Below are 20390 nucleotides of genomic sequence, written 5' to 3'. Positions count from 1 at the left end.
CTCAGAATCCACCCAGTTTATTTGTAGGCTACTGCTTCTGTAGACTTTCTGTATGTGAATGAGGATTTGAGTTGTCAAAGAAGTTATTCTGTAAAGAGCATGGTTTGGCTCAGTGAAGTAGAACGGATTACCATGAACCACTCTTCAAAGCTGCCCCACAGACCCACACACCTCAAAGTAAACATCTAAACCTCATTAGGCTACAACAAATTGAACATGGCAAAAATAACGTATTAGTGACAAAACTTTTTTTTATAATTGGATAGATTGATACAAAAAAAGTTCATAATTTCTTGCACAAAACACATATTGCTGCATTTGGCATTTTTATGCTGCAATGAAATGCTGTAAAAAAACCAAAAAAAAAAACCAAAAAACATTCAAATCAAAGTTAAGGCATTCTCCTTTCTTTACAAAAGAACTATCGGCATGGCCGCCCACAATTACCCAGAAGGTGGTGATTTGACAGGGGTAAAGAGGCGGGTCCAGCGATTAGAACAAGTGTGTCGGGGTGCTCGAGAGGCAGATATTCCTCTGTGGAAAGTTTGAGGACGCTCTTTGGATCTTTGGAGAGGAGGGACAGCGCAGCTGCACACTTTAACGCATCGAGCGTGTGTGGATGAGATAGTTTGGAAGTTTAATTTTGTGAAAATTTACTGACAGCAGCCACCATGGATAGCGGATCCAACCGAACTATTGACCCAAGCTGCACGGAGAAACCCCCTCTCGCCATCGACATAATCCTCAGTGAGTAGACTGGCTTTGATACAGCAGATCTGTCTGTTAAAGGGCTTCCCGAAACATCTCCACCTGATGATTCTTTATAGAGTGGTCCTCTTTAGCAGGAATCCGTCCAGGGAATGGGATTGTTATACTTGCCTTGAACTGTAGAGCAGTGGTATCCGTGGGGAAAGAGAGACTAAACGGGTGGTCTGGTAGTGATTAATTAGGGCTTGAAGGATTCCTCCCTGAACCCCACTTTGGGAACTTTAGGGCTGTAGGATGCTGGTTTCCCCTGTAGCCTACAGCATCCAGAGGCCTTCTCGCTTCTCTCTTGGGCTGCTGAAGCAAAACATTTTAAGAAGCTGTCTACATCAGACCATACTCTTATTTCTCTTTGTCCAGCCTTCCAGTAGGTCTAAGTAAAGTAAAAAATAAACAGTGTTGGAAGAAGTAGCCTAAGGGTACCAAAAGTAAAAGTATGAGAATGGCTCATTTCATCACTTCAGTGTAGCAGCTTTGCATTATTATTATTATTATTATTATTGTATAAATATATATATATATATATATATATATATATATAAATGTAGCCTACTTAGTTACTTTCTGCCACTGAAAATAAATGAAAGATTTTTGTTGGGGCCCCTTGGATTCTTCTCTAAGAGCTCTGAAAGCTCATACAGCAAACATTAAGCAAGATCCACATAAACAGCCAAATTAATGTTACTTCAGACAGGGCTTAGTTCTCAGTTATTGTGACTTTTTAACAAAATATTCGGCTAATCCAATCATCTATTTCACCAGGGTGGGGGTGTTATTATACATTTGTATTTGGGCTTGTGACTCATGTTGGATTATCCAATTCACTATGCTTATCACTGCTCATAACACTCCTCAGAGGTTTTGCAGCCCGGCATCTTCAGCAACCTAGAGAGAAAATCCACTTAAATAGAGCTTAGTAATATTTTTATGACTTAAATCCTAAAGTATTAGACCTAAATCACTGAATAAATCGTAATAAATGTGTTTGTATGAAAGTAAAGTTCAGTAATGTGTTTTGATATCTGTGATTCCTCCTAAATAACATTTATAGACATTTTTATAAAGTTGCACCGTAAAGGGGCTGCACTCGATATTCAGTCAAAATAAGTTTAGAATTGCCTCCACACAGCTCTCACAGACTTTCCCCTTCTATATAAATGTTCTAAATATTGAGTACAGCCCATTTAAGATTTTGTTGCCCAGCTTTATTATTTGGCTTTTGTGCATCATTTTCTTTTTTTCTTCTTTTTTAAATGTGTTCTTTACACAAACAAGAAAATCTTTTCTACTTCATGATTAAGACTCAGTGAAGGTTAAAGATGACCTGCTTATCTGTACCGTTACATCACATGTAATGTGAGTAGTTACCAGGGAACAAATGAGGAACAAATTTGGAACTAACTGCTTGTCAACCATTAGGTAATGAGTAGTCCTAAATTCTAATCAGGTTTTAGTAGCTAATGATTAGTTAGTGATTTGTTAATTGAGAAACGAGTGAGGAACAGATCAGGATCTACTTGATAATTGATGAATCATTAATAAGTACTTCCCTAATAATTCCTAATGGAGGACTCACGGATAATTATGGGATAGCCTTCCTCATTTGTTCTCTAGTAGTTAAAATGTTGTGAACCTTCTCGCAAAGTCTTAGCCTTATGATAAGATCTTGATCAATAAATCGACCGGGCCAATACAAATATTTGCTTATTACAGATCTATGTCGGCCAATAAATGCAGAACCAAAATGCTTCATGTCATTTAGGAATAGTGTCACTGTTGGTTTGTCCACCAGAGAGCTCTGTCAAGGTAATCTTTCAACTGTTAACTGTCCCGATCACATATCTTGGGTGGGTGGTGATGGCGCAGTGGATTTGATTGGGAGATCTGGGTTCAATTCTCACTGCAATACATCAACCAATGTGTCCCTGATCAAGACACTTAACCCCTAGCTGCTCCAGAGGCGTGCGACCTCTGACATGTATAGCAATTGTAAGTCACTTTGGATAAAAGCGTCAGCTAAATGACATGTAATGGAATCTTAGTCACAATTCTTTAAAATGCAAATTCAAGGGATTTTTGTTGTATTCATATTATGTGTTTATGTAAAAAAAAAAAAAAAAAAAGACTGGCCACAATCTATCATCAGATTTTTTTCATCTCCCAAATATATTGGTATGAGTCTCAAAATGCAGTATTGATTGGGCTGTGTTTTTGATGGTAAAACTTTTAAAGTCTCACAAGTACCATCTTGATCAGTTTTGTCAGTGAAAAAAAGCTTCGTCAGTCTCTTTATGGCATACAGCTGAACGTGTGTGGCTGCATAACATGCCAGATGTTTAAAAATAGAACCACAGAAGGACATATAAGTAGTTTATTTGGAAGGGAAAAAAATGAAACATTATAATCGGAATTTAGAAATAATTCAAAGAGTCTGGACTGGAACTTCAAACAATTAAATAGTAACTGAAACAACGCAACAAGAAGGCGAAGTGACCATATGGAAAATAAATCATCAAAATAGGAATGTTTGCTTGTTTGTGTGGTTGTATGTGTGCGTTTTTGTGTACTGATTCCATCTAATTACATACAGATACAACAGAATAAATGACGCGGCTTTCCAGAACATTTACAATGGCAGGCAACATGCAGGAACAATTCACTCCACCTTTCCTCTTACTCTTTGTTTTATTTTAAACATAGCTGCAGCTTTGTCATCACCTATGTTCCTTTGCCTGAAACATCTGCTGTCTGCTGATTGCTTCCTCCAAAACGTTATTCCTGTAAATTACACCCCCTGCCTCTTGCACTGTGCATAATCCCACCCACATGTGTGCTGAAAAACAACTAACTTCTGTTTTGATGACGCAAAGCTCATCAAGCTTGAACATCATATGGCATGATAAACACTCCACGGTCTAAAAAAATGCTAAAGTTAAAAGATCTATCCATTCTCTCCAGCTTGTTTTATTTTGTCAACATGCACAACTATGGCAACAGCGTTTGATTTTCATGTGTTGCAGTTTTCCCTTTAACATTGACTCATAATCATCTTTGAATCATTGTCGACCTTTTTGTGTAGCTCAAATAAACACAATCAAAGGGGGTCAACAGAAACTACATTCAGGTCTAGGTTGGTATTTTGTTAGTCTATATCAACGTTTTATTTCCCGGATTGTTCAGGCCCAGCCGGATGTCCCTCACCTTCCGCTTTCCTTTGTGTTGGAGTTTTAAACTCCGGCCGATTTATGAGGACTATGGTTAACTGCTCCTCAAATCTCTGCAGGGTAAATCCAGACAGATAGCTAGACAATCTGTCCAATCTGTCCATCGCTGTGGAGGAAGATCTGGCAAAGCGAGATAGTTTTTGGTTAACCCTCTAAATATGTCATTTTTTTGTTATTGTAAGTGATCAAGTAAGTATTTGCTTAGCCGAGCACAGCTGTAGACTCTTAGTCTTGTTAGAACATGCTTCACTCTTTCTTGATTCATTCTGGCAGTAATACAATTCAGCCTGCTTGAAAAAACATTTCAAGGCCAACATAAATACCCACAATCTACATTAAGATCATATCAAGTTTGGGCACCATGGTAGCTCAGTTCGTAGAGCGCGCACCCATATGTAGAGGTGTATTCCTCAACGCAGAAGCCCAGGGTTCGAATCAGACCTGCAACAATTCCCTGCGTGTCTTCCCCCTCTCTCTCCCCTTTCTCACATAGCTGTCCTATCAATTAAAGGCGGAAAAGCCCCAAAAATAATCTTTAAAAAATAAATAAATTTGAAAGCAGCTAATTTGTTATAATTTCCCTTCTGTCCCTCCAGAGTTTGACATCTTTAGCATCATCCTGTACACGGTGCTCACCTTCATGGCCACAGTGTCCATGCTGATCTTCATAGAAGAGTGTATCTACATCTATAAGAAAGTGCCCGCCAATAAGAAGAGTGTAATCATCTGGGTGAATGGGGCAGCACCGGTAAGAATAGCACTGTGAAAAACTGTGGATTGTGTTTATAAATATACTTTATCTTCACATGGTATTTCTCTCTTTCTCTTCTCTTTTTCAGGTAATTGGCACCATGTCGTGTCTGGGGATGTGGATACCCAGAGCCACCATGTTTACTGATATGACCTCTGCCTGGTGGGTCTCTCTTTCTCTGCTTCTCTTTTTACTCACCTTCCATCTCTCACTGTGCTGTGTGTTTTTTTTTTTTATCCACGGAGCCTCGCAGTAAAAACTAACAGATGGGAAACTTGAACTTCATGACCTACTGAGAGTTCTATAGAAAACAGTGATGCTGTTGTGCAATGTGTGTGGAAGATATGGCTTTCATTTTCTCTACTGATCCTGCTTCTCTACCCTCTCCTCCATGTGCTCCATTGTGCCTACTTCCCTCATTCCTTATTTCCAATTACCAGTGACTCCTCTTATCTCTCTGTAGCTACTTTGCCATTGTGGTGTTCAAGTTCCTGATCTTGATGCTCGAGGAGGTGGGTGGAGACGAGATTTTCCTGAAGCGAGCAGGGAGACATAAACTTAGGATCAGCACGGGGCCGTGCTGCTGCTGCTGCCCCTGCCTGCCATATGTGGCCATCACACGGTAAACACTGCAGTAGACAGACAGTCTGTGGTACAACAGTCACTCCCTGGGTATAAACAGATTCTGATGAACACTAAGCAGAAGCATTGTTTTTTTTTTTTGGCAACAGCAGCAAGTCTTGTTGGACAGCTCCCAATGTAGCGCATCTGGATTTACAAGTCTGTTCCCATTATCCTCGGCAGGAGAGGCCTCTAATCTCACTTCATGTTTTCTATTTTGACTGAAATTTAATGAAAATCAAGCAGCATGAAAGAAGATAATTGAATGATTCTCACACCTGAGCTATCCTTAGTAATGCTGCCTTTCATCTATCTCAGAAGTCGGAGGTCTGGAACTGGGAATGATGTTGCACCAGAGTTGACCAACAAGTGGGAAAGCCATTATATTTAACGGGGTGTGGGTACTTTAGCCAGGTTAGCCATTGTTAGCGATACCGATTGACAAAGACGCATTATGAGGTATTTTGTCACACAAACCCTGTTGCAACATGTCCACAGATAGAAGATGGACTGTACTGTGTGTACGACTGATTTAATGAGATAAATAAGACAGAAGTGCTAATAAACAGTATATTCGTACCGCTTTCCCTACTGTTGACGCTCGGAGCAGCCATGTTGGATTGTGATGTCGGGGTTAGTGAGGTTCTGCGACTTGCTGAGTCGTAAATCAGACTTCAAGGAGCGTTTCAGTTAATTTTGCCTACTGGGAACTCGGAAATTGAACCCACCATATGTGTTGTCATTCATTATAATAAATAATAGTTTAAGATTTTGGGAAATGCGCTTATTTGCTTTCTTGCTGGGAGTCATATGAGAAGATCACTTATGTCTGTCCATTGATTAGCTTAGCTTAGCACAAAGAATGGAAAATGGGAAAACAGCTAGTCTGGCTCTGTCCAAAGGTTACCTGCTGTTTTCCCTTGGTTTTTACGGAAAATATAACCTGTTGAGCTTTAGAGGTGCTGGTAGGTGAATTTTGTTACTTTTGGACATAAGTAAGGCTAGCTGTTTCTCCCTGCTTCCAGTCTTTATGCTTAGCTAAGATAACCAACATCCGTCTCCAGCTACACAAACATGATAAGAGTGGTATCGTCCTTCTTGCTGAGCTCTCAGCGAGAAATGAAACAAGCGTACTTCCTTAAATGTCTAACTATTCCTTAAACTGTCTGTATTTAAAAGCTGCAGTGAACAGAGATCACTCCCAGAGCGTTCAGAGGGAGAAAATGCTTCTCTCTCAGAGTGCTATGGTCCCATGTTCTTCATATTTGATACACTGTTGCTCTAAAGGAAAATTCCAATTTATGTTGACCTGGTGTAGAATCTCTACATTACTGAGGTGGTGATTGAAACATCTTGCAGTTCTAATGAAGCACATAACCTGTGCAGCTTCTAAGATGCTAAGAAACGCATGTTGTTTAAAGGGTTCAGAAGACTAGTGCACTCTGATGTCGTTTTTGGCCTGTTTGAAGATTTCATAACCTCCGAGATCATCTGTACATAAATAGACTCAGGCTGAATGTACGCCTCTGAATGCAGTTTACACTCTCACGGCCGTTCACCTCTTTCAAGGTGGGACCCAGTGTGTATTGTAGAACAGTCTCTACGCAGCAATCACATCATGCCCCTTTCTGAGTAAATACTGGCTGCATTTTCACTGTGTCACAGTTGTTTCACTATGTGTCACAGTTGTTTCACTATGTATAACAGTTGATTGATCAATCCATCAAGTTTGAAAAAAGTCCGCAGACATACACAGTTTTTTTTCTTCCATTTTTGTTGTCTGTAGCAGGTACTTTAAGGCTATGGGCAATTCATAAAAAAAATTATATGCTGGTTGGTATCAGGCAATGGCAAACAAATGTGCTTATTTCTATTGCCATGTATTCATGCATTCACTCTGTGTGAATACACAGAAAATCCTTTTACGTAAACCCTCCTGCTGTACACAACCATGATGATTATGATGATGATAATAGTCAAGGCAAGACATGCTCAGACCTGTTTTCTTTATTGCAGTGTACAGTTTCCCATCAATGGTGTAGTGCATCACAGGGGCTATTAATGTTGTTGTTGCACATTCAAATAGACATGCCTAAAGCTAATAAAGATGTGCCCAAGGCCACTCTGAATTGTTCAAAACATCCTGCGGTAATAATCCAGGATGGGTTCAGGGCAATGGTGACTTCCACAATGGACTTTTAAGAGTTTTTTCAAATGCATTTAGAGACTAAAACCATTATCTGTCATCAGCGGCTACTCTTTGTTCCAACTCCAGGCGCTCTCTCTTCCTGCTCAAACTTGGCTCCTTCCAGTTTGCCCTCCTGAAGATTGTCTTCACCATCCTTTCCATTGTTCTCTCGACCAACGGGACATTTGACCTTGCTGATGTGAGTTGTCAACATGAATTCTGGATGGCCTGCCTCTCTCCATGCTATTGTATCCCTAATTTCCATTTTATTTTCTGAGTCATACAGGCCAGATTCCCAATGTTAACTGTTGTTTGCTTGTGATACTTTACTGCGCTCATTACCACTTGTTCTGGATGAGCAATATTACGGGGAGGCAAAGGAACATGATTTTTTTTTACAGATTATATGTCTACTGTCATGTCATGTCAGGATATTGTGACAGTTTTAGCAAATATGACAAAAAGGTTTTTTTTTATTTTTTTTTTATAAAAGATACCCATTGAACTTTTAATGAATGAAAGCTAAATGTGTTATGAATTCCTGTTGCTCACTGTTAAGACATGATCAAGGCACTATGAGCTCATGTGATTAGTTAATGCTTAATGATTTTTTAATTAATGATTGTTAACTCAATTACATAGAAAAGATCAGACCCACGTTATATGAATCTCAAATAAAGAGTGTAAACAGTGTCCCATGAGACTTTTGTTCTGTTCACGCTCTCAGAAATACTCTTCTTAGTTGACTTTGCTATCTTGCTATCTGTGTGTGTGTGTTTCAGTTGAGCATTAAAGGAGCTGCTATTTGGATCAACCCATTTGTGGGCATCTTGACAATCATAGCTCTGTGGCCTGTAGCGATCATGTTCATGCACCTGAGGACTGCCTTGCGGACAGTCAAGATCATCCCCAAGTACGCCATGTACCAGGTAAGGCACGTGAGATGCTTTAAATACACGTGTGCTGGACATTTCTGTGCACACAAACAGCTGTTCACACACCTTGTGGGACAGTACACAAGCACTTCTCATATATGGTTGGCTGTAAGTAAACATGACTAATAACATGTCAGGTTATGGGGCTGTCAGAAGTTTTTTATTTTTTAATATTTTTTTTATATGATTTTCCAGAATTGTGTTTGTCAGGTTAAACTGTGTGTGTGTGTGTGTGTGTGTGTGTGTGTGTGTGTGTGTGTGTGTGTAGCTGGTGCTGATCCTGAGCCAGCTGCAAACCGCTATCATCAACATCTTGGCTTTGAATGGAACCATCGCCTGCACTCCACCCTTCTCCTCCACAGCCAGAGGATACAGTGAGTCAACATCCATCCATACAACCAATCCATCCATGAGTTTATCTTCCCCATCAATAATTGCTCAATCCATTTCTGTGTATTTGCTTAGTCACAACACCAGGAAGGACTCCTTAAATTTTCCTTCAACTCACACCTGACCTTTGTTTTTCCTATTCTTTCTTCACCATCACTTCTGTTGCCACAGTGATGAGTCAGCAGCTTTTGATCCTGGAGATGTTCATCATCACGCTGGTAACACGTCTGCTGTACCGCCGACAGTATGAACCTATACCCGAAGAGGAACACGACATAAACGAAAAAACCAGGATGGTTACAATGCCCGCGTCTGCATGAGATCTCTGTGTGTGTGTGTGTGTGTGTGTGTGTGTGTGTGTGTGTGTGTGTGTGTGTGTGTGTGTGTGTGTGTGAGAGATTTCTATATCCTGCATGTATTTGATCAAGAGATGATATAAGTCAATATGAATAAATGTAATAAGAATTATATGTAAATGTATTTTGTGGGTGTTCATTTGGGGTCACAGAGGTGCAAACTTTACAACACTGTTTGATTGACCGGTCACACCAATCACACACCTTATCCAGAGGGATCCAACAGTTATGATAGTTCCTATTTTGTGTCATTTCAATTTGTTTCTACCAAAAAAAGAGACCATGCATATATATATATATATATATATATATATATATATATATATATATATATATATATATATATATATATATATATATATATATATATATATATATATGTGTTAAATATGTCTGCTGGTAGACACATTTGAAATTTTTTTAGCTCTCCAAATAATTACCAATTGAAGTACCATATTACTTTCCTATAAGTTTACACTTGCATGTCAGTTAAATTCTAGAAAATTACAAGAAATATTGGGACCTCAAATATAAAGTGGCACCGCTTATTTAAATACGCTGTGTTTTTGTGAGGCATTATTGCATAAATGATGGCAAACTGTATTTTTTTGCATTCTGTGTGACAACCGCTGGACCTTTACTGTCACTATTACCTTTTACAATGTGAGCATTTTAAACATCCTCAGATGAAATGTCACTGTATGAGTCTGTGGTGTCTTTTCTTACAGTATTTTTAGTTTTGACATTCATTCTGTGTTTTTAATCTTGTGCCGCTAGGTGGCAGTAGACCAAAATCGTGTGACAGCTGCCCTCAAACTGTGTGGGATTGGAGCCTAATTATCATCACCTGCCTGTTCTTACTGTAACAGGTAGTTGACATAGTAGGCTAACTAGTCTTCCCACAGTCCAATGAGAACTTTTGCAGCGCATAAGTACACCACACATCACATCCTTTTACATGTGTACCCATTGACTGTGTGTAAACCTAATGCTGCATGTATTACAGTAACTGGCTGCTGACAAACATTTTAACGTAAACGATGTTGATTGACATGCCCCCGTCCAATCGGGTTGGTGCTCTGTCTCACTTCCTGGTTTTAAGCCAATCACCATAGTGCATCAACAAGCCTGGGCCGGGCCAAGTGCGGTTGAGTCGAGACTTTCGAATGTACGTGCTGTCCAAAAACGTCAATTGTCTATGCGTGCCACTCCAAATAGACCGGAAATGTGAAGATTTGTCCTTCAAAATAAAAATATATTTTCCTGCTGTACAAAAAATCTCTCTGTAGTTTACTTCTAAGAGCAACCCCGACCCTTCTGAGTTTAATGTGATATTTTAAAATAGTCATTATCATCATCAGGTTATGATAATTTACTTGTAATGTGGGTGGTGATGGCGCAGTGGATATGACACATGCCTTTGGTGTGGGAGATCAGGGTAGCTTTGGATAAAAGCGTCAGCTAAATGACATGTATTGTCATGGGTGAAACTTTAAAACCGTTTAAGCTGCATTTATTTAGGCTACATTAAAGGTTTCTCACTTTAATAAAACTAAGTAATCTGCAGGTATACACATTAGTAAGTCATTAATACGGGGTTGTAAAGTAGTTGCTAATAAATGCTCTGCAGCTCTTTTCCACAAGATCAGACGTCAAATTAATAATGTGAGCAGTCTTTTCATTATGAACTATTTATTGATTTATTATATCAGGTGTTTTGCATTTGGCTTGCACCTGTTGCTTCATCTTTTACACTCTCTATTTCAAGAAATTATATAACAAAACGGTATCAACTATCACTATTTACATTATAATACATTAACGGAACCCACTTTATTTTATTTTATTACTTTTTTAAAACACATGTATGTTTATTACTTGTTTATTGTACCATACATGCATTTTTTTTTTTTTACTTTTGGCATGTTAATATGTTGACAAATTGTGTTACCCTTTTATATTAGGCCTATTGATAAATTGCCGTAATTGTTTGTGAATTAAAGTTTAGAGATAAAAATGCATACAAAATAAAGAAAGTGTTTGGAGGATTATCCAACAAGAGGCATTTTCAAAACTTGGCAACCCAAACGTTTTTCTTATAATGGATTATAACGTATAGAAAACTATCAATAACGTATATAACATTAATAAAGCCATTAAAGACATACACGTGACAGCTTGTTGTTTTATTTTGAAAACCGTAACCGGACGTCAATGTTGGATTCCGACTAGCTTGACAGTGTTGAGCTGATCTGTGTGTTTATGTAGATCCAGGAAGCCCTCTTTAGAACATATTGTTTTTGTCCTATCTGTATCCTTATGGACATTTATTCATCACTTAGTTTCAGCCCGCGGACTGGGACAAATGCGGACGCCAATGAGAGACTGTCCGTGTGGCTGTCAGCATACCGGCGGGGGTGAAATGCTCGTGTTTTTTCTAAATCTCATTATCACGGTCACATCCAGACATCATCAATAAACTTTCAAAATGAGGATCTTCGTGTCTCTGCTAAAAAACATTAACACCAAAATCGAGTATTACTCCAGATTCTCGCCGTCCCCGCTCTCCATTAAGCAGTTTTTGGATTTTGGTGAGTAGCAACGCTCTCATCTTATAGGAATGACTTGCTCATAAGGAAGACAATTAGGGGCCTTGTATTTTATAATTGTATTCATTATTTCTGTACATATTAAGTGCTACAGTTAATCTATTATTCAGTTTTTGGAAAAATAATTTGGGACACTAAACTGCACGTACGCCTTGTTATTAATAGTAGAAGAGTATTGTATAAGCTGCCATGAAACATTATACCTATGTTATTATCACATGTGGCGTCTGCATTTGGTGTTTACTTCACTTAAGTCACCCAAAACAAAGTACTAATGGATCTGCATGACAGCTTTCTGATGCAGGTTTACATACTATGTGGACACTGGACACCTTGCTTCATGCAGGTAGTTTCACTCAGACTGGTACAACAGCACGTATGCAGTGGCCGATGAACACCCCCGTATTTAAATGGCTTTACTCATGTTTACTCATCTTTTTAAGGTGTATTTTAATCTTTAAGAGCTGATTTCAGAGCCAGGATCATTGTAGTGTAGTATTACACAAATGAAAGTTACACGAAGGGTCTTTTTAAAGGGTATTTCTTTGTATCTGCAGTGTTTTTCTCTCTCTGCATGTAGAGTCAATAACTGTGTCAGACTCTGACATGAGACTTGAAACGCAAGATGACAGTGTTGCTGGCCAGCTCAAGGCTTTTCTTAATCCATCTGATTAAACACAGTCATCTCTGTTACGTAATTTGTTCTCACAACTGGAGATTGGATGTGCAAGTACAGGAAGAATGCGGGACTTGTTTTGTATTAAGAACCACAGCAAGGATTTCGTTAGCAGTAATTGTTCATGAAGAGCAATAAGGCCAACAATATGTAGGCCTTGGGCATGTCTCAGAAGGGAACAAATGAAACATCATCCAGTCATCAGCTACAGGGTGTGTGTGTGTGTGTGTGTGTGGCTGAGTCAGTATTTGGTGGTTTCATTATTACCCCATTTTATAATTTAAGAGCCCACCTGTAATATTGCAGAATCAGGGGAAGCCGTTCCTTTGAGCATAGATGATTGTACATATTCTTTCATTCTGCCAGATCATCTAGTCAACGAAACTAAAACACCACATTACTGTGTCTTCTCTGTCGGAGAAGCTGTAAGAACTTAAAGGCACTTTCCCCAGTGGTTTTCTCTGCTGAGGGTTAATAGGGTCCACATGTTTCTATGGGAATCTGGCTGGGCTGTGTAAATAGCATTTTGGTTGAGGGTAGAAGTAAAAAATGCAAAGTCATAGTCATTTATAAGAAAGACATTTAACATTACGCCACAGTACTTCCGTTTTCCTTGTTTAGATCTGCAACATAAATCCCCCTAACCTCTCCATGACTCCCCCTCTCTACTGGGTAACAGGATCTATGATTTCCTTGTATAGTTCAAGCTAATGTTGGTGGGCAGTAAAACTGTTTTGAGCATGTTAGCAGAGTTTAAGGTATCATATTACATGTTGAAAATTGAAACTGAATACAGCCTACATTAGAGCCGTGTTAGCTGGTATGTTTACCTCCTCTACCAGTCACTTTGGTATAGAACTTTACATGTAAAGTATTTTTTTATTTGACAAATCTTTGTCTAAGGATGAAAACGAAACTTCTCAGAAATATCTAAAGGTTGATAACAATTGTATTTTGGCATTATTCCATTTTTGTTAGGGTTTGTCATGCCAAAGAAGTCTGGTGGTTTTGTTAACTGAAAGAGGAAAGGTGAATTTTGCAATCCTGAATATGTTTCTTGGCAGGAAAAGTTCACTCGCACGAGTGAAAACTCGACCAGACTTTCCAGATATTCTTGTCACTTTTAATGGTGCAGCTTTGACAAATATTATTTGGATTTGATTTTTTTTTAGGCAGGGACAATGCTTGTGAAAAAACATCCTACATGTTCCTGCGTAAGGAGCTGCCGGTGCGGCTGGCCAACACCATGAGAGAGGTCAATCTGCTGCCAGATAACCTGCTCAGTCAGCCCTCCATCAGACTGGTGCAGAAATGGTGAGACACTTCCTCTAGAAATACACTTTATATTGCTTCCGGACGATAAGGTTTATAGTAGAAGTAGTTTTTTTGATAAGTGTGTATGTGTGTGTAAAAGTTGCCTTTTGACCTCTGTTTTATTAGGTACATGCAGAGCTTCGTGGAGCTGCTGGATTATGAGAACAGAAAGCCAGAGGACCCTCACGCTTTGAATGAGTGAGTGGATATTGCCTTCATTAATGATTTATAATAAATGCAAGCACGTCTATTAAGTACAGCTTTGTCAGCCACCCAGCTGTTGCATACTGGCTTTATGTCCGGAGTCCACTGCAGCTAATCCCCGTAGCACGCATCAATCTCTGCTGACGGCACAGGTAACGGTGTGTGTTTATGCTGTAACTATGCCCGTGAGATAAACAGCCACACATCACTCATAAACACAGACAGGAATTTAGATAAGGCCGTCTGTTTAGAGAACAAACTTCAAAGATCTGTTTGGTACATTGGAAATGAAAAAAAAAAATCAACTGTGGTATTAACCTTTGTACTCATCCTGACTGAACTTGTTTCTGGCCTCCAAAATAGCAAAAAACATAAGAGACTGTTAAGCAATTAGATGATAGAAATATGTGCATGAGCCTCAACCTCGTTGACTCATCTCTAAATGACATTATTGATGTATCCAAGATTCCTGGAGCTCTTGATTGAGATCCGTAACCGTCACAACGACGTGGTTCCCACCATGGCTCAGGGAGTCATCGAGTACAAGGAGAAGTTTGGCTTTGACCCCTTTATCAGCAGCAACATCCAGTACTTCCTTGACCGCTTCTACACCAACCGCATCTCTTTCCGCATGCTCATCAACCAGCACAGTGAGTCTCAAAAACCTATTTGATTTATTTGGATCACAAGCATACTGTCTATCGTAGTAGCAAGTTAACTTTTATTTCTGTGTTTTTCTGTGCAGCTCTCCTGTTTGGTAACGACACCAACCCTGCCCATCCGAAACACATAGGCAGTATTGATCCCACCTGCAGTGTGGCTGAAGTTGTCAGTGGTGAGTTTAAAATCATCAGACCACTGTACTGTATTCTCTTTACTGTGGGAATATTTTTTTGCTTTGTTGCAAATATTTGCACAGTGCTTATGGGAAACGGAGCTATATCACACCAGCGACTATCAGCAGTGACACAAATCAAACAAGTTCATCTGCTCTAAACGGCGTGTTTACATAATGATAGTTTTTTAAAAATTCCAGCAGCGTGGATCCAGAGCTGCACTCTCAGTGACCCAGCGAGGAACAGAAGCTACATTATCAACCTGCGACAGGAGTCCAAATGTAATCAATGAATAGTTCTGCACATTCTGCCCTGACTCGTTTTGTTTCCCCTTTTCTATCAGATGCCTACGACACAGCCAAGATGCTGTGTGAGAAGTACTACTTGGCTGCTCCCGAGCTGAAGATTGAAGAGTTCAACAGTAAGAGTTTTTTATTTTTTGCTCCATGAATTTGACCGTTTTTCTCCCTGTAATCTGTCACACCGCTGTAGTGAAGCATTGTGTTCTCTCTGCGTATGGGTGCAGCTCTGGAGTCCAGATTTAGATCTGTAATGATCACCAGCTTTGTGTGTGATCTTCTTCCCCCCCCCCCCCCACCCCCCCTTTCATTCTTGACTTCCAGTGAAGGCCCCTAAAAAGCCCATCCAGGCAGTGTATGTGCCCTCCCATCTGTTCCACATGCTGTTTGAGCTCTTCAAGGTGAGCAGTGCAGCATCTGTGGCAGGAACTTAACTACTTAAACGCTCTTTAAATGTAATTAAATTGCAATGCGACTATGCAATTCTATAACTACTTGTGCTGAGTTCATTAACTCTGTGGGTGTTTACAGAACTCAATGAGAGCCACAGTAGAGCTTCATGAGAACAGTGAAGAGGCATTGCCACCAGTAAAGGCAAAAGTCACTCTGGGTAAAGAGGATCTTTCTATAAAGGTAAATCAGTACACAAGTACACACACATCAGACAAACATTTGTGGTCTCTCGCTCCATCTCACCCACTTGTCGTCTTCAGATCAGCGACAGAGGAGGAGGAGTCCCTCTGAGGAAGATAGACCGCCTGTTTAACTACATGTACTCCACTGCTCCTACACCAAGCCTGGAGCCAGGGGCTGTCCCACTGGTACACACACACACACACACACACACACACACACACACACACACACACACACACAAACAAATTAGTATTGACCCTGGTGACCACATTTCAAAACTTTTTTAGTTGGTACATTTGTAATATATGGCATGCCATTGGGGAAATTAAATCTTGTCACTCTCCCTCCCCCATTCAGGCTGGTTTTGGCTATGGTTTGCCGATTTCTAGGCTCTATGCCCGATACTTCCAGGGGGACCTGAAACTCTACTCCATGGAGGGCGTTGGCACCGATGCTGTCATCTATCTGAAGGTAAAGTGGGATAGTCAAATGTGGAGCGTGTTGTGATGGTTTTTCTGTCTCCCGATGACAGGACTCAGCTAGTTCAGTCTTTAAAGGAATAGTTTGATTGATTTTTGGGAAATACCATCATTGCATTTATTTTTTTATTTTTTTTTGCCAAGAGTTAGATGAGAAGATTAATACCACTTTCATCTGTCACTTTTAAGTATAACGCTAGATGCAGAAGACGATTGGCTCAGCTTAACTTAGAATAAAGGCTGCAAGCAAGGGGAAACAGCTAGGCTGCCTGTGTCAGTGTCAACTAGCTGTTTCCCCTTGCTGCTAGTCTTTATGATAACCTAAGCTAATCATCTCTGGCTCCAGTTTTAATATTTAGCATCATCTAAGTTTTGGCAAGGAGCCAAACATCAAAACTATTCCTTCAAAGATAAATTACTGTTTTGGGACAACATTTCCCACTGTTCCAAGAACCCAAATCACCAGCAGATCCACTTCAACATATGCCATAGGACATACTGGACTCCTCAGGAGAGATAAGTCTCTAAAGTCATTCCTACTCCCTATTGCACGTTCTGCCAACCTGAACAAACTGGAACTTTCCTGCACATGGTCTGGGAGTGTGAACAGGTGCATGAGTTCTGGAATAAAACAACATCAATAATATCTGATGTGATAGGATGTCGAATTCCTACTGACCCGATTGTTTTGTTACTAAATGATGACTCTAAATTACACCTACTTGAGAGACAGAGGAAAATTTGGCTAGCCGGATCAACCACGACCAAGAAAATGATAGCTCAGCGCTGCCCCCCCCCCCACTCGCTTTGTATAAAACAGTGGTTGCCGTATTTTCTGGACATAGTTATGCTTGAGCTCTCTACAGCAAGGATTAACAAAGCCAAATCATCGATTATAGACCTATGGAGAAACGCAGCAGCACAAGTATCAGTCCTAATGACCTCAGCATCACAAGAATTAGAGGAGAGCTACTAGGCAAGGTGTGATTTTTGTTTTTGTTTGTTTTTGTTTTCCTCGAGACCGCAGAGGGTGGGGGGTAGGAGAGGGTTGTTGTTCTTGTTCAATTGTGTTTGTCTGTTCTGTATGTTTAAAAATATAAAAAACAATAAAAACTTGATCTTAAAAAAAAAAAAAAGATAAATTACTGTGAGTTCTTATTGGCTCTTGTGTGTTTGTTCCTCCATTTAAAGGCCCTGTCCAGCGAGTCCTTTGAGCGTCTGCCTGTCTTCAACAAGTCAGCGTGGCGGCATTATAAAACCAGCCCCGAGGCGGACGACTGGAGCAACCCCAGCAAAGAGCCACGTGATGCCAGCAAGTCCAAATACAAAGCCAGATAACTCTGCCTGACCCCACTAACCCGGCCCTCTGCTGGGAGCCCAAATGCCCGTCCTCTGCTCAGAGCATGTACGATGAAATGTTGCCCTTGGGTAAATGCTTGGTTTAAGATCAGACTTGCTTTTTACATTCCTGTGGTTAAAGCTTTGGAAAAGATGGATGCCCTTGTATATCTGTACCCAATGGCAATGACATTCATCAGCGTAGATTTCACTGTTGTATCATCACCAGTGGCTCTCCCAAGATGGAGTTTAAAATGAACCTCTTCTGATTTATAGATCCCCGCTGTCATTTAGTCAAGAGAAATTTGTGAATCTTTATCTCCTCTATTTGGCCATTACTTCAAGCTAAATTCACTGCATCACCATCACCTCTCCCTCTGTCTCACACACAGTTTTGGCCTGGCTCCTCTTTGCTGACTAGGCCACTGCTCCCTGTGGCTGAATAAGCCAAGCACTGCTGATTGAGCGTCTTTCTCACCGTCAGTAAAGGCTTGCATTCTGTTTTCTCCCTCTCAAACACAAGCAGAGTCAGGGGGTTTGAGTTTCACTGTGAATGGAAAGAGGACGAGGTTTCATTTTCTTCCTTTGGGAGACACTTTTGACTGAACGCACAATTAGGCCAGTGTGTCATTGGCATAGTAAAGACTTGTTTAGTATTTAAGCCTGGGGAAAAGACAGGATTGCCTTTAGATTGAGAAAAACAATAACTATTTTTGGGAAAGTATAAGAAGCAATGCATCAAGACACATTATTTTTCAAAGCTGTGTAAGTTTTCTTTTATGTCAAAGACAGGAAGCCTTACTTCTAACATATTTGATGTTCTGCCTTAAAGGCTCTACCGGAACTTGAAGTTAATTTATATTGGGAGAATGTTAGAGAAATAAAGTTTTGTTTGTTTATATTTTACCAATTCACCCAGAGAAGTTGACAACACCCACAGACACAGTACTGACCCTCATCAGCCTTTTCTGCTTGCAAGCCAGCTCTGCACCCTGATTTAACAACGACTAACGGACCAAAGGAGAATCTGTAAGATGCTTATGAAATGCCTAGTAGCTTCAACCACACCAGCATGATGTATTGTAGAGCCCTCACAGAGAGGAATGGACCTGTTGCATCTGACGAGGACTATAAAACTGGGAATAAAGTATTACATATTCTTTTTACACTCCATCCTGCAAACATTTTACACCTACCATGGTGGATATATACACGCAACATGCTCACAGCTTGGACTTATTACCCTAACAGTGCTTCATCCAGTCAGCCTTGTGTCTCACTAGTAGTATCACTAATACTAATAGTCTTCTAAAAGTCTAAAAGCTTGTGTTTTTAAAATGTGCTTTTTTTTTAAAAGTTACTCATTACCTTGAGTGAAAATGCAGAGGGAATTGATACCTGACAGGTTTACATATATTGGTAACACTTTACTTGAAGGTATCTACATAAGAGTGACATGACAGTGTCATGAACACATGACACTGTCATGACACATGAACCCTTACTCTAACCCTAACCCTAACTTGTCATGACAAAAACCGTCTGACAGAAGCGTTATGTCATAAACGTTTATGACGTGTTTATAATGTTTATGACACGTTCATGACAGTGTCATGTCACTCTTATGTAGATACCTTCAAGAAAGTGTAACCTATTTATTTTATCCAGGGACACAGTTAAAGAACTGCTTTTTCAGGCTTGTGCACTGTTTTCTTTTACCTTTTTTTTCTTAGCTTACACATTGAAGGAGCATTACTTTTAGTGATCATTAAATGATTTTTCTCTAATTGTTTCTAAAAATGTGTGGACAGTCCACCTCATTTTCCTTATTTAAACATAAGGAAATCAAGCAGGGTTTGAAAAATACCAGCAGGGGAGATTCCACGTGGTTAAAGGAGCCACTAATCCCTGCAACCTCTTGATACTGAAATATTACGTCAAACCATCCGATTTTTGTCATATGAATCACACTTAGGAACTTGTTAATGCACTTTACTAAACCTACACACACAAACACATAAATATATATCCTTCAAATAAGTTTTATACAATCATTTCAGAGACCACACCTAAATCAAACATGGCCCCAAACCATTTGTTAAGAATTCCAATAATCTTAAGTCCCTTCTTTCTCTCATCTTCTTTAGCTCCATCTGATGTGAAAAGAAAGGAGTGTAAATGAAGAATTCAGTATGGAAAGCGTCCTCGTCCTGTAGGTTCGCCGCTTTTCAGCCTCACTGAAAGATTTCACCACTGCCAATGCCTTCGTAACCTGCCAGTCTCACTGATGCTCGGTGACAAACCTGCTGTATGGAAGTTTTATACGCTAGAGACAACAGTCCTCTTCGTTTAGATGACTCAGTTTACCACCTTTAATCAGTTCTAATCACATTTAAAAGACTGTTGGCAAAGTTCACACCTTTTCAAAGTTTCAATTCCAGTTGTGTGATTTGGAGGCCCGAGGTTGTTTCATCTTCTGTAGTCGTCAACCTTTACTGTTCCTCTGGTATTTTAGAAAATATGGTGTATTTAACTATTAATGTGCTGTTCATGCAGCCAGTGTGGAGTGATCGTTTTCCATCCTACTGTACCTCCATCTTGAACAAATGTATTAATATTTGCATGAACTCCTCACTGTGGAGGTGGTCACGCAAACATATGCAACTCTATACCAAAAAAGTGATAGAACAGTCTTAATGGTGTGATTCAGCATGAGATCAACTTGTCAAACCCGACAATAAAGAAAACTGGTGTCGTGTGCGATCCATG

The 20390-nt window shown here is 39.8% G+C and overlaps 2 protein-coding genes across 3 annotated transcripts; both read left to right on the top strand.

Annotated features, from left to right (window-relative positions):
• The first annotated feature begins 482 nt into the window (after positions 1-482).
• Positions 483-9350, top strand: slc51a (solute carrier family 51 subunit alpha). Its single transcript, XM_031282087.2, has 8 exons — positions 483-747; positions 4586-4737; positions 4829-4902; positions 5204-5362; positions 7637-7748; positions 8332-8478; positions 8753-8858; positions 9046-9350. Exons 1-8 carry the CDS (start codon positions 672-674, stop codon positions 9192-9194), a joined length of 975 nt encoding a protein of 324 aa, XP_031137947.1. The 5' UTR covers positions 483-671; the 3' UTR covers positions 9195-9350.
• A 2103-nt stretch (positions 9351-11453) lies between these two features.
• Positions 11454-20382, top strand: pdk3a (pyruvate dehydrogenase kinase, isozyme 3a). 2 transcript variants are annotated; one of them, XR_004101976.2, is made up of 12 exons: positions 11454-11821; positions 13688-13829; positions 13956-14027; positions 14499-14683; positions 14779-14868; positions 15213-15290; positions 15493-15569; positions 15700-15801; positions 15882-15989; positions 16162-16275; positions 17475-17688; positions 19769-20382. XR_004101976.2 is itself a non-coding variant. In XM_031282080.2 (12 exons), the coding sequence occupies exons 1-12, from the start codon at positions 11719-11721 to the stop codon at positions 19801-19803; spliced, it is 1227 nt and encodes a 408-aa protein (XP_031137940.1). In that variant the 5' UTR covers positions 11454-11718; the 3' UTR covers positions 19804-20382. The 2 variants fall into 2 exon arrangements, 1 of the variants encoding a protein (XP_031137940.1); XM_031282080.2 differs by having other exon boundaries at positions 17475-17595.
• Positions 20383-20390: the final 8 nt, after the last annotated feature.

The sequence above is a fragment of the Sander lucioperca genome, chromosome 1 (assembly GCF_008315115.2).
Source record: "Sander lucioperca isolate FBNREF2018 chromosome 1, SLUC_FBN_1.2, whole genome shotgun sequence".
NCBI lineage: Eukaryota > Metazoa > Chordata > Actinopteri > Perciformes > Percidae > Sander > Sander lucioperca.
Note: the sequence above shows the minus strand (reverse complement) of the source record. Positions and strands in the feature narration are given on the sequence as shown.

What these genes read in the sequence shown, in the direction of transcription:
- slc51a (XM_031282087.2), top strand. Translation starts at nt 672, where the DNA reads ATGGATAGCGGATCCAACCGAACTATTGACCCAAGCTGCACGGAGAAA. An exon ending in CGCCATCGACATAATCCTCA is followed by an intron (nt 748 to 4,585) that starts GTGAGTAGACTG and finishes CTGTCCCTCCAG; the next exon opens with AGTTTGACATCTTTAGCATC. An exon ending in CCAAGTACGCCATGTACCAG is followed by an intron (nt 8,479 to 8,752) that starts GTAAGGCACGTG and finishes GTGTGTGTGTAG; the next exon opens with CTGGTGCTGATCCTGAGCCA.
- pdk3a (XM_031282080.2), top strand. Translation starts at nt 11,719, where the DNA reads ATGAGGATCTTCGTGTCTCTGCTAAAAAACATTAACACCAAAATCGAG. An exon ending in AGCCAGGGGCTGTCCCACTG is followed by an intron (nt 15,990 to 16,161) that starts GTACACACACAC and finishes TCCCCCATTCAG; the next exon opens with GCTGGTTTTGGCTATGGTTT. An exon ending in CAAAGAGCCACGTGATGCCA is followed by an intron (nt 17,596 to 19,768) that starts GCAAGTCCAAAT and finishes CATCTTCTTTAG; the next exon opens with CTCCATCTGATGTGAAAAGA.